Source organism: Arachis ipaensis, chromosome B10 (assembly GCF_059453495.1).
Source record: "Arachis ipaensis isolate K30076 ecotype BB chromosome B10, ASM5945349v1, whole genome shotgun sequence".
Lineage (NCBI taxonomy): Eukaryota > Viridiplantae > Streptophyta > Magnoliopsida > Fabales > Fabaceae > Arachis > Arachis ipaensis.
Genome location: NC_142435.1, coordinates 14,429,816 through 14,444,007, shown reverse-complemented (window position 1 = coordinate 14,444,007; position 14,192 = coordinate 14,429,816). Strand labels below are relative to the sequence as shown.

At 39.8% G+C, this 14,192-nt stretch overlaps 1 protein-coding gene across 1 annotated transcript; it reads right to left on the bottom strand.

Moving 5' to 3' along the window:
- Positions 1-3,033: 3,033 nt before the first annotated feature.
- LOC148579211 (uncharacterized) lies at positions 3,034-3,594 on the bottom strand. Its single transcript, XM_088489197.1, has one exon. The coding sequence runs from the start codon at positions 3,592-3,594 to the stop codon at positions 3,034-3,036; it is 561 nt and encodes a 186-aa protein (XP_088345323.1).
- Positions 3,595-14,192: the final 10,598 nt, after the last annotated feature.

Here is a 14,192-nt window from a genome sequence, read left to right as displayed (position 1 = left end):
GAAGCTGGCTAAGAAAGTTGGAGCTCAAAAACTCAACATCTTCAGTGACTCACAAGTATTCACTTCACAGATAACAGGCAGTTACCAAGCCAAAGATCCCACCATGAAAAAGTATTTGAATATAACCAAGGAACATCTCAGACAACTTGTGGAATATAAGATCTGCCACATACCCCGTGAACAAAATGCCCGAGCTGATGCACTCTCAAAGCTAGCCAGCACCAAACCAAGGGGCAATAATAGAAGCTTCATCCAGGAAATACTACAGAACCCGTCAATTTCGGAAGCAGAAAAAGTCCTAGCTATAACAAGTCAAGATCAAGGATGGATGACCCCCATAATTAATTACCTCAAAAAAGAAACACTCCCCACAAATGAGAAGGAAGCAAAGAGGTTAAGATGGGAGGCTCAGTACTACACCATCATAAACAACACCCTATACAAAAGAGGGATTTCAATACCATTGTTAAAATGTGTGCCGACCTCTAACACAAGGGATGTTTTAGAGGAAGTACACAGCGGCATTTGTGGCAATCATCTCGGGACACAAGCTCTCACTAAAAAAGTACTTCGGGCGGAATTTTACTGGCCAACTCTACAAAAGGAAGCTACAGAATTTGTAAAGACATGTCTCCCATGCCAGAAACATGCCAACTTTCACATCGCCCCGCCAGAAGAGCTCATCAGCGTAACTTTGCCTTGGCCATTTGCAAAATGTGGACTCGATCTTCTCGGACCCTTTCCCCAGGGATCAGGACAAGTCAAATTTCTCATAGTCGGAGTAGACTATTTCACAAAGTGGATTGAGGCAGAGCCCCTAGCCAATGCCACTGCTCAAAGAAGCCGGAAATTCCTATATAGGAACATTGTCACGAGGTTCGGGGTTCCATACTCCATCACCACAGACAATGGCACTCAATTCACAGATGCAGGCTTCAGGAAATTAGTAGCCGACTTGAACATAAAGCACCAGTTCACCTCCGTCGAACATCCTCAAGCCAATGGGCAAGCTGAAGCTGCCAACAAAGTCATATTGGCTGGGTTAAAACGGAGACTGCAAGATGCGAAGGAAGCTTGGGCTGAAGAACTTCCACAGGTCCTATGGGCATATCAAACTACGCCACATTCCACCACAAACGAATCACCGTTCCGATTAGCGTACGGAGTAGAGGCAATAATTCCAGTAGAGGTCGAGGAAGGGTCGCCTAAAGTAGTCCACTACAATGAAGAAGCCAACTCCCAACTTCAAAGAGAAGAACTCGACCTACTTCTGGAAATCTAAGAAAGAGCTCGGATCAGGGAAGAAGCGCTAAAGCGCCGAATGGCTTCAAGATATAATCAAAAGGTAGTGCCAAGAGGTTTCGCGGAGAATGATCTCATCCTAATCCGAAATGATATTGGAACAACTCGACCCGGAGAAGGAAAGTTGGCAGCAAACTGGAAAGGACCCTACCGAGTCATAGAAGTACTTGGGAAGGGCTACTACAGACTGTCCGAACTCGAAGGACGAGAGCTTCCCAGATCGTGGCATGCTTGCAACCTAAGAAGGTACTATAGCTAGAGAAGGTAAAAGATCTCATCATAGGATGCACTCTTTTTCCTAAAAAGGTTTTTTAATGAGGAACCAAGTTGAGATCCAGATATTATCCGACTTAAAAGGATGAAAAACCCCAACATGTATATGTTTGCACTTTCTTTTGAATAAAATATAACTTAGATATGCTACAAATTCTCAAGACGCATTAATCTGAAGCATTCATCATCCGATTATAAAGCAACAGATCAGCAGAAAGTGAAAAATAGATTCACTGCACGATCACGATAAAAGACCAATAAAGATGAAAACGCGATTCATCTAAAGGTCGACCAAAGAAAGACAGAAACCACCTTCTACAAATCGGCAAATATGAACACAGAATAATGCAAGAAGTTATCGAAAGTGATCCGAAAAAAGAACCTGATGAGGTTTTATGGATTGCTAAATAATAACTTAAAGACTGGCCGACGTTGAGAAGTTGGACCAAGTCAACCCAAGTTATCAGCAAATCCCTGGAAAGAGGTCTGGCCAACCCTATAAAAGAGGAATTGCTATAACTTAGAAGAGATCGACATAAATAAGTCGGTCTCCTACGAAAAATAAGTTATAAAAGTAATCCCTGAAGAGACCTGACAAAGGTCTAAGAAATAGGATTATAAAAAATAACTTAGAAGAGGACGACGTAAAGAAGTCGACCTCCTACAAACAAGTTATAAAAGTAATCCCTGAAAGAGACCTGACAAAGGTTCAAGAAAGAGGATTACAAAAAATAACTTAGAAGAGGACGACGTAAAGAAGTCGACCCCCTACAAACAAGTTATAAAAGTAATCCCTAAAAGAGACCTGACAAAGGTCCAAGAAAGAGGATTACAAAAAATAACTTAGAAGAGGACGACGTAAAGAAGTCGACCTCCTACAAACAAGTTATAAAAGTAATCCCTGAAAGAGACCTGATAAAGGTCCAAGAAAGAGCATTAAAAAATAACTTAGAAGAGATCGACCTGACGAAGTCGGTCTCCTACAAAAAAACAAGTTATAAAAGTAGTCCCTGAAAGAGACCTGATAAGGGTCCAAGAAAGAGGATTACAAAAATAACTGGAAAGCGGACCAACGTGACAAAATCGGTTACGGAGTAATAAATGCAAATAAAAGCGAGAAAACCGAAATACAAATTGGACCCACAATATCCACGACCTCAAAGGATCCAAGCTACAAGCAATAAGTACAGAGCAATCCGAAGAGGCCGAGCAGCAAGGCTCTAACACTCTCAAAACCCAAAAAGGCATCAAGACAAGTGCAAACAAGCATAATATATAATATTATAACAAGCTTCAGGGTCAGGCCCAAAAATCTTGAAAGCTACTTGTTGTTTTTTCAAATCAAAAGTTGCTAAACAAGCAACCAAAAGGAATATCAACAGTCATCATAAAAGACTACAAAATAAAGAGTTTTAAAAGCCCACAGGTCGGGCTATCTACACAAATATCCAAGAAAATTCAGCTAAGATCAGAAGACTTTTCGGCAGCATCAGTCTGAGGTGGAGGAGGACGAGCCTGGAGAGGCGCTGCATCCACTGTACCGTCGTTCCTATTCAGAATTTGACAATCAGGATCCAATTTTGGACGAACGATCCCAGCAGGAGGAGCTGTAGAAGTCGACACTTTAGCAGCAGGTACAGGGGGAGGCCCGACGTCATCATCATCTTGGTCGTCCGGGACAATCTTACCATCCCTTACAACGTTGTCCAAACTGAAGAGAGTAAGGTCAACCTCAGGAGCAAGAACTTGAACCTGCTCCTTTAAATTATCATAAGCAGCATTTACGCTGCCGACAAGATGACCTTGGAGCTTGGAGTAGTCAACTCGGGCAGACTCCAACTCCTCCCTCAGACGTATTACCTCCCGATAAGATGTGACGTAACTGTCCTTATGCCTCAACGCAGTGTCCTCGGCCAACCTCACAGAGGCTGCCAGGGCAAGAGAGCTAGCCTTCTCGTTCTCCAGATCCTTCTCCAGTTTAGCTACTTTCACCTCAAGCTCCTCCTTCAAGCCCTTCATCCGATCAAACTCTTGTTTGGCCTCCTCCATGAAAGCTTTGGTGGCATGAAGAGGAAGATTTTGAGCAGTCCGATACAGGACATCCCCCACATGGGCCATCTTGATGCTACTCCGAGTTATGAAGTCCAAATGGCGAAAGAGAGAGGCGTCGACAGTAGGGACGACACCATAAGGACCGATCTGTTGGTCAAAAAACTCTACCGCATCAAAATCAGGAGCGTCAAGATTGAAAGGCTCAATCGTTTTTTGTTTTTTGTTGGGAGGAGCACCAGAAGTAGCGACAGAAGTCTGTGGAGGGTCAGCCAGACGAACTCGAAGAATGGGGATCACCTTCTTCGGCCCAGGAGAACTCGGCACGGGCGGCTTCATTGGAACTTGAGAAGATCCCTCTCCCGCCACTTTGGCCGAAATATTTTGAGCAGCAGCAGCCTTCTTTGCCTTTTTGTAGGCCTTCATGGAATCATTTTTTTTCGACATCTCTGAAAATACAGAATCAACCATAGTGATGAGTTACAATCCAGAAGAAGCAAAACTAAGAAACAAGTATAGAAACAAGTCGGACAGTACCCAAAGCAGTTCGAATCAAAGACGGGTCACTCAAAAACTTTTTTGTATCAAGATGGGGTGGTTTCCCCCATAAATCTTCAAGAACAACTATAAAAGCTCGTTCAACCTCATCAAGCATCTCCCATGTATAGCGAGACACTCTCATATTCTTTTGCCATTCTAGAGGAAAGGCAGGCTCATCATTTTCATAAAGAAAAAAGGGGCGGGCCCCCTCAATAGCACGGACTCGGAAGAAATAATTCTTAAAATCTTTAAAAGACTCATCATACATGGCAAAAACTTTATGCTCCTGGGCCGACCTGAAAGAAACCCAAGAAGCTTTCTTTTTGGAAGACCCTCTGGGCTTGGCAGAAACAAAAAGATAGAGGAAAAGAGTCTGAGAAGGTGTTATGCCTAACTCTTGGCAAAGTAGCTGAAAAATCTTGATAAAACCCCAGGAATTCGGATGAAGCTGGGATGGGGCAATATTACAAGACCACAACAAATCGGTCTCGAAAGCAGTAAAAGGAAAGATAATGTGCAACTGGCTGAAGAAATATTCATAGGCGTAGAAAAAGAGACGCTCCCCCTCGACCGAAGTAGGAAAACAAACCCTCTCGTCAGAGTCGGGCGCTACAAGCTCATAATCCCTCTCCCGGGCGCTGCTACCACAAATCCTATGACGTTTCCTCAGATCTACACAAAAATTAGCGTCCACCACAGAGACACACATCAAGACAAGGGAGTCCAGCCAATCAGACATCCCCTCGGGAACTTTAGAAGACATCTCTACAATGTTATTGCGAGAAGACATGAGGCCAACTAATCCTACAATAAGAAAAGAAGATGGGATTACTAAAAAACATCTCGGACAAGGGGCAAAATAACTCGACTAATATACAGAAGAACAAACAAAGGAAAACCCCAAGACTGAAACCAAAGTCCTAGGGCATCCTTTGGAGGCAGTAACAAAGTAAGGTTTCAGGAAAAATTCACAGCTTACGTTCCGGCATCTCTCAAACAAGAAAATATTTCAAATAACAGACATTTCGGAAAAGAAAGTCAGAACACAAAAAGTCACTATCTTTTTACAGTCTATCAGCAAAAAGCATCAAACACGCCAAGCGAAAATTGCCAAAGGCGCAACCTTTTCTCAGAATCAAACAAAAACCAAAACAAATATCGCAACAAATAGGGAAAGCTATCAAACAGGGCAAAAAACCAAGGAGCAATCTTCGATTAAGTAAGTAAAGACACAATTTTTCTGGGTATCAGAAGCGACGGTAGAACATGCAAAGCCTTAGAGGCATCAGACAACAGGAAAGGCGAAAAGGTTCATGCAAAGGACGAAGAAACTATCAGAACACACATTACAATAGCAAGCAGGCGCGACAAAAAAGAAAGATCCAAACTTTCTCCAAGCAAAATCAAAACTTCACCACAAAACTAAAGACAAAGCAACAAAGACGACAAGAAATTGCAAATGGAACCAACCTGGGAAAAAGCAGAGCTTCAGAAGGGTTGAAGATGAAAAGACGGAATCGCCGGATCACTGAATGACGCCGCAAAAGTAAAATGTAGGCGAAAAACAGAAAGAGAGAAAGAAAAGGGAAGTTACAAGTAAAAACGGAGAAGAGAAACCGTTTCTATGCGTAAAGTGCAAAATAAAAAGGGGAACGGGGCATTAAAAGCCAATAAATGAGGGTATTAAACCCTTGCGCCTTCCCAAGAACAGAGCGCTAATGCAAAGCGCGCGCTTTTTGAGGAAAACGTTCCACATTCAAAAAGGTTCTACAAAGAAAGGAGTCGACAAAATGCTCGAGTTCGGCTTCACTATAGAAAGTTCGAAGTCAAAGACTCGACCTCAAAACAGAAGACCGAGCTCAAGCAGGGGCACTGTTCATACCCTGGGTCGAGCTATTCGATCCGGGATGTTCAGTAATAAAGCGACCGACCTCTTCAGGTCAGGCTATCCGACCTCTTCTCAAAGAGGTCGGACGAATCGACAAGAAAGCCCAGTAAGGGGCCCAAATAGAAGAACACGACCCAAATCCAAAGGAAGTCCAAGCCTATAGAGATAAGGGCGGTTCCCTTAAAAGATAAGCTGACCTCAACTCAAAGATAAGATAAGATAAGATAACTAACTTATCTTATCTAAAAAGGTCACTCCACACCATTATAAATACACTAGAGCACCCAGGTATAACTCATACTCTGATTCTACAATAAACATGCTTAATACCCATGCTAACTTAAGCATCGGAGTCTCTTGCAGGTACCCCCACCCTCCGGTGATCACGGATTAGAAGTGAAGCCAGTCCAACAAGTCGGACACAACAGCTCCGGCCGTCACCAGCCAGCCGGACACGTCATCTCCGACCAACACAGAAGATCTCATCCGAGATCGGCCTACAGTTTCAGGTAACCCTCGGAACAGTATCCAAACTATTACTAGAGTCCTCCGGGTCACTATCCACTATCTCAACAAGTTTCACACGAGGCATGACAACAAAAAGAAACAATTCCTAAAAAAAGGGGAAAGAAGGAGAACAGCAACAACAAAATAGAGTGAATATCAATATCACATGAATACTAACGACAAAAATACTCAAAAATAAAGGAGAATATTGCAGGACACTCAAGAAATTCTGAAAAAGCCAAAGAAGCATCGCGTGTCAAGAAAACAACCAAGGAGTTCTCAAATGAAACAAAAAAGCAAAGGTATGAAAATTATTCATCATATTCTTTACTTGATAAAGCTACTAACTCCTCATATCTTCACAATATCTTCTCTCATTTGGTGAAGTATATGAAAACATTGTAAGATGTTATACGTTTATAGCTTTGAAAGAATACGAATATTGAATACTAGTAAATTGCTCTAATTGAAAAAGTTTATAAACAAATTACTTATGAGTTATGACTATACTATACAAAAAAAAAATTCTTATTTTTAAATATCTATTTTATAGTTACAAATGAACATTGCTCATAATTTTTAACTCAATTTCTTTTATTTTGTGATGCCATTGGAAACATATACAAATGAGAACATGTACAAATGAGGATATAACATCTAAAGTTGTAAAGTGAAAGACCTTTATTGGAGAATCCCTATAGCTAATTCCAAAATTAGCAATCCAATACATATGCGGGCTGGAAGGGGTTACATGAGAATGAAGACAAAGAACATAATAATAAGGATTCAAAGTAATAAGAGTACGAATGATCATCAGAGTTCAGAATGACACGAGTTCAGAGTAACAAAAGTTTAGAATAATACAAAAAAATGTCAAATATACGATAGCAGATATTCAAATGCCAGAATCTCATACAAGAAAATAAGAGTACACATTATATGACAACAAAAAAGGAGCAATGCTGAAGACAAAAGCAAGAAAAAAAAGAAAAAGAGTCTTACCAAGTAAGAAGACAGAGTAAGAAGACAGAGCGAGGACGAATGTGGGAGTGTCCTTTGCCTTAAGAAAACTCCCAATTATTGAAGAAGATAGAGGGTTTGGATGGTGGTGGTGATAGTAGTGATGATACTGGAAAATACTGCTTTGTAAAAAAAATTCCCTAACAGAGATGATGAGAAACACGCTCTCCCCTATCCTTTCAGGTGTTCTCTCTCTTTATGCCTCTCTCCAAACTCAGGTACCCAAAATTTAAATGCGTCAGATTAAGTGGGTAACTCTCCCATTCTCCTTTCTTAAGAATCTACTTATTTATATATTTATTTTTCTATTCATTTATTTATTTACGTTTTCTATTAACATTCAAAATTCTTTCACAAAAGCAGTCTTTTATTTTTTTTTTTATGAGTACATAATCATATTCAAATTACACAAATATATATACATATATATATATATATATCATTATAAAAAAATGAATAAAAGATGGGAGATTTATTCTTATAGTAATGATATGCTAAAAATATATATATATATATTTTTTGTTATTATGTTAAAAAAATTTGAATTATTATAGCTCTGTTGAGTACAAAAAAGTTCAACGCAGCTTGAGGGAATACTTTGTACCTTCAAAGACTGCATGGGGGCTTATGATTATGTATAAAAAATATAAACATTTTTTGTACATAACTAATTTTAAGAATGACCTACAAACATGGCCAAACAAGAGTCAAGTTCCTCTTAAAGGTATTGGGTAAAAGGATGGAACCCAAAAGAACACCTTGAGGAGTTGAATTTCTCTTTGGTGGGAACTAAATTGGTGGAAGTGGATTGGTTAGATTTAGAGTGTAAAGAGTGTCATCTAGTTGAAAGAAAATCAAACTAGATGTCCCTTCACTAATGTCACATGTCATAAGCTTTAGTTTAACTTGTTAAAATCAACTTCTTCCATTGAGCAGTTGAAAAGACTTGAAGTGACGAGAATACCTAAAAATATTTGGGATAAACCAAATATTAGACTATAACCATTGGACAATAGATTTTCTTTTCAAAATGATTTCACACTATAAAAAGACCTCAAGCCACCTCTTTAAAGCACCTTGACCTTTACCTTTTTTCTAAAAAGGAAGAAGCTCAAAAACCCATCTTTTTCTCTCCCTAAAATTCCTCTCTTTGTTCTTCATTTTATTCATCACCTTCATGAGTAAAAGCTAGCATTCGGGTGTTCCACCAGAATACTCGACGACCATTAACCAACCCCTGTCCACTTTAAACAAAACTCATTCATCCTCTTGTGACATTAATGGAGGTCTCAACACTTGTTCTCCACCACTATTCCTCATTATTAGTTCTTGTATTGCTTATTTGTCATTAATAGAAGTGTTTTCCTCACAAGTATACTTACCCTGAATCTCTCATCTTAACCATTATTTTTCACTTAATCTATTTTTCACGAAACTCACCCGAATCATTATGCATTCTAATTTATTAGGATTGTAAATTATGCCTTTTAAGATAGAAAAGATTCGATATAGTTTCATATCAAAAGATGTATATATATGTGTTTATGACTAATAGAAAAACAGGTTGAATCAACTTATTTTTTACATGGTATCAGAGCATACTCTAATACCGACAAACACAAAAAGAACCTAGGCTGCATAACCATGGCAGCAGAACTAGAAAAGAACTCTGTAAATGTAGCAGAGGCTTCAAAAAAAGGAACTAAGAAAACTTACTCGCCATATGACTTCAATGCGAATGACAACCCATAAAATGTAATCACGCAAGTGCAGCTGCGTGGAGGAAAATTGTGAGGAATGGGCCTGTGAAAATATCACTTCGGACTTGGAGAAAATGGTGATTTATCGATGAAACTCTCACGGAACCAGAACAAGGATCTTGAGGATTGGTGGACAATCAAATCCATGATTGTATCATAGATCTTGAACACGATCGAACCAAGCCTACGGTAAATCTTTGCGTATGTTGAGAACGCGTGGATACTGTGGGAAGATATCAAAGAGCGATTTTCCGCTGTGAACGGACCACGAATACAACAACTTAAGTCAGATTTGACGGGATGCAAATAGGAAGGAATGCTCATGACGGCGTATTATGGGAAATTGAAAGTACTGTGGGATGAATTAGCATAGTACGAGAAAATTTCCAAAGGCACGTGTGGTGGATGTAAGTGCGGGATTGGATCTCAACTTGAGAAGCGAAAGGAAGAAGAGAGGGTCTACCAATTTTTGATGGGCCTAGATGATGCGAGTTACGGAACAGTGCGGTCAAATATGTTGGCAACAGATCATTTGCCATCGCTGAATCATGTGTACGCAATGCTAGTCCAAAAGGAGAGAGCAAAGACGATGGTTAAGGCATCAAAAGAGAGAGGGTTAGTGGTGGGACTCGCGATACAGACAGGGAACAGGACGAAAGGACGAGGAGATCCTAGCAAAAAATCAACAATATGCTCTAACTGTGACAAAAGTAGGCATGATGTTAAAGGATGCTTTCAGATTGTAGGGTATGCAGAATGGTGGGGTGATCAACCAATGAATAAAGGAAGAGACGGTGGCAAAGGCTACGAACAACAAGACACGCGCACTCGAAAAATTCCAGCACGTACACATGTGACACACACTGATAGAAGTGGTAGCCATGCTATCAACACAGAAGACACGAGACGTGAGATGTCAGGATTGACTAATAAGCAATGAAAAGTATTGGTAGATATGATCAACAAGCAAAAATCAAATGACTCTGAAAAAAATGACTAGTAAGAGAGTTTTTTATTTATGGATCATTGATAGTGGAGCTTCCAACTACATGACGGGAACCCTGAAAAATTTGTGTGACAAGAGGTGTCCAATAAGTTTACCGGATGGAGAGCAGGTGATAGCGTGCAAGCAAGGAACAATGATACTTGAAGGAGGACTTGAATTGAAAAATATTCTCTATGTATCTCAATTAAAATGCAACTTACTCTCAGTTTCTCAATTAACAAATGAAGAACACTGTCCAGTACAATTCACTGATAAATTTTGTGTCATATAGGACCGCACTTTGACGACGCTGATTAGAGCGGGTGAGCGAAAGGATGGGCTTTATTGGTATCGTGGGGTACACAAAATTCAAGCTTGTCATGCCAGAACAGAGAATCAACTAGCGCTTTGGCATAAGAGACTAGGGCATCCATCATTTAAAATTGTGCAAATACTCCGTAATATAAGTGAGAAATATACAAGCAATGAAATTTGTGAAAAATTCAAACAAACAAGAGATAAGTTTTCTTCAAGTGATTATCAAGCTTCCAATATTTTTTATTTAATCCATTGTGACTTGTAGGGACCCTATAGAACTCCCTCCTTGTGTGATGCTTCATATTTCTTAACTATTGTGGATGATTGTTCATGAACGGTTTGGATATATTTGTTGAAAGAAAAGGCTGAGGTATCAATCACATTGAAAATTTTTTTCTCTTTCGTTGAACGCCAATATAACAAGTATGTTAAAATGGTTTGATCTGATAATGGAACAGAATTCATGTGTTTAAAACAATACTTCCTACAACAAGGTATTGTTCACCAATCGTCACGTATTAATACACCGCAACAAAATGAACGAGTGGAGCGCAAACATCGACATATTCTCAATGTTGCTAGATCATTATGTTTTCAAGGCAATCTTCCTATTCATTTTTGGGGATAATATGTCTTAACTGTTGGCTATTTAATTAATCGTATGCCATCCTTAATACTGAAGGGCAGGACTCCGTATGAGGTTTTCCATGGAACAATTCCAAGTTATGAGCACTTGCGGATTTTTTACTCTTTGTGTTATGTTCAAAATCAGAATAGGCGATGGGACAAATTTTCCAGCCGTAGCCGAAAATGTGTGTTTGTCGGGTATCCTTTTGGACAAAAAGGATAGAAACTATTTGACTTGGAAAAAGAAATTTTTTTTGTCTCTTATGACGTCCATTTTGTTGAAGATACGTTCCCTTTTAAAGTGGATCAAGCTTTGGAACCAAGGATTGAAAATATTGGATCTCCTGTGACAAAAACAATTGTTGAAGAAGACACACATAATGGGTCAAGTTCAGCACCCATACTTGGGCCCAGTACTCCACACTTAAATGACTGTGCTGGAAATTTCCTCAATGAAGCATCTATTGACAAACAAGGAGGACATGAGCTTAATGAAGAGATTGAAGAGTACATCGCTGACAATGCATCGGAATCAAGTGTAGCAGAAACAATGCCGACTTCCGATTTACCACTGGTCATGATGGACGTTCTACTTGGTTGGGGTCACCGCATATCAGGTTGTGCAATTTTGTCTTTGCTGCCACGATACCAATAAGCCCTACCGACTAACCTCCTTCTCCATCAAAATCTTCAGGTGTGTCCTATCCTATACAAAATTTTGTGAATTATAATTCTTTTTTCAAACAACACCGCAGTTTTCTTGCCTCTCTCTCTCCAGACAGAACAGGGGCCTCTATTTTTCTCTCGAGCAGTTAGAGATGAGCATTGGCATGAAGCGATGTTCTAAGAAATTCGTGCACTTCAACTCAATGACATTTGGAAGCTCACAACCCTCCCCCAGAAAAGAAAGCACATGGATGTAAGTGGGTTTATAAAATTAAATATAATTCTGACGGGATAATAGAGAGGTTCAAAGCAAGACAGGTAATTTTGGAAAATAATCAAGTGAAAGGCTTGAATTACAATGAAATATTTTCTCCAATAGTAAAGATGGTAACAATTCGCACAACACTCGCAGTGATAGCAGCTTAGGATTAGAAACTCCACCAAATGGATGTCCACAATGCATTTCATCATGGAGAACTTGATAAGGATGTTTACATGAAGCTTCCCCCTAGTTTTCAAGTGCCTCAGCAAGGACCGTGTAAACTTTAGAAGTCTCTCTACGCACTGCGACAAGCTCCACATTGCTGGTTTGCAAAATTTTCATCTGCCCTCCTTCGATATAGTTTTAAGCAATTCCCAAAGGACCATTCCTTGTTTAGCCTTCGCCACAATAGCGTGCAATTGGTAGTTTTAGTATATGTTGATGACCTTGTAATTGTAGGAAATAATGGTGCCAGATTTTCAACTGGAATTTTTCTTTGCCAAAGAAAATATGCTTTGGACATAATCACCGAAACAGAATTTCTAGGTGCTAATCGATTGGGGTCAGCTACAGGTTCTCTTTTATCCGATCCTAGCATATACCGTCGGCTTGTTGGAAGATTGATTTATTTGTGTTTTACTCGGCCTGATCTAGCCTACCGTGTTCACATGTTATTCCAGTTCATGCAAAATCCACGCATCGAACATTGGCAAACCGCTTTACGTGTTGTACGCTATTTAAAGGGACACCCTAGGCAAGGAATTCTTCTCCCACGAGAGAATGATTTGCAGCTCTATGGATGGTGTGACTCCGATTGTGCTAGTTATCCACTCACTCGCAAGGACTGTCATCTTGTTCGGGATGAGATCATGCACCAACGCCTTCTTCCATCTTATGTTCCCACTCACACTCAGTAGTTGGCCGACCTTTTTACTAAAGCTCTTGGTGCCAAAAAGTTTTTAAGTTGGGCATTGAAGACTTGCATGTTCCACCTTGAGGGGGGTATTAATAGAAATATTATATCAATAATATTTCTATAACTAAGTATAGATATAGTACTTAAGGAGTACTTTTGTGTATATTTATTACTAGGATAGGAGATTATGCATTCTAATTTATTAGGATCGTAAATTATGCCTTTTAAGATAGAAAAGATTCGATATAGTTTCATATCAAAAGATATATATATGTGTGTGTGTGTGTGTGTGTGTGTGTGTGTGTGTGTGTGTGTGTGTGTGTGTGTGTGTGTGTGTGTGTGTGTGTGTGTGTGTGTGTGTGTGTGTGTGTGTGTGTGTGTGTGTGTTTATGACTAATGAAAAAATAGGTTGAAATAATATATACTCAGTGAAATCAATTGTATAAAAGAGTATCATTTTTACAATGACAAGTGAGGAAGAGAGTTTCCTAGTGGTAGTGCATTGCTCTGGAAAAATTTATAGAAGCAAGAGATACGGTGTGAAGTTCACTAACAGAGAACCCTTGAGTATATTTATCAGTTCATCGAATACGTTGTTAGATCTAAAGAACAGCATATTGCAGAAGCTTGGGGTATTTGGGAGCAAGTGGGTGAAGAAGTTATTTTATAAGATCCTTATCACAATTGTGTCAACCGGTGTGAAGTATGATACGTTTGTGATAGCGTCCGATGAAGATCTTCGGGTTCTGTTTCATTGTTGTAGGAGTTTTTCAAAGGTCAGAATACACGAGCTGTATGCGAAGTTGGAGGTCGGTGTCAACAGTTTTGAGGCATCAGCTCCGAATCCTCAGTTGACTGCCATGGGCGGTGCTTCTAGTTCGATGGCTGCGGTTGCATCAGCTCGTTTGGCTGTTGCATCTCCTTCCTTTGCGGCTGATTTAGACCGTACGAATGCAATTGGTTCTGTAACATTTGAGAACCGTTCTGTCCGGCAGCAGACAGTTGAGGTGGCTAGTGGTCCTGGCCTTATTCCTGATGTTGTAGGGTTGGGAGAACCTGATCGATTTGAAAATGCAATG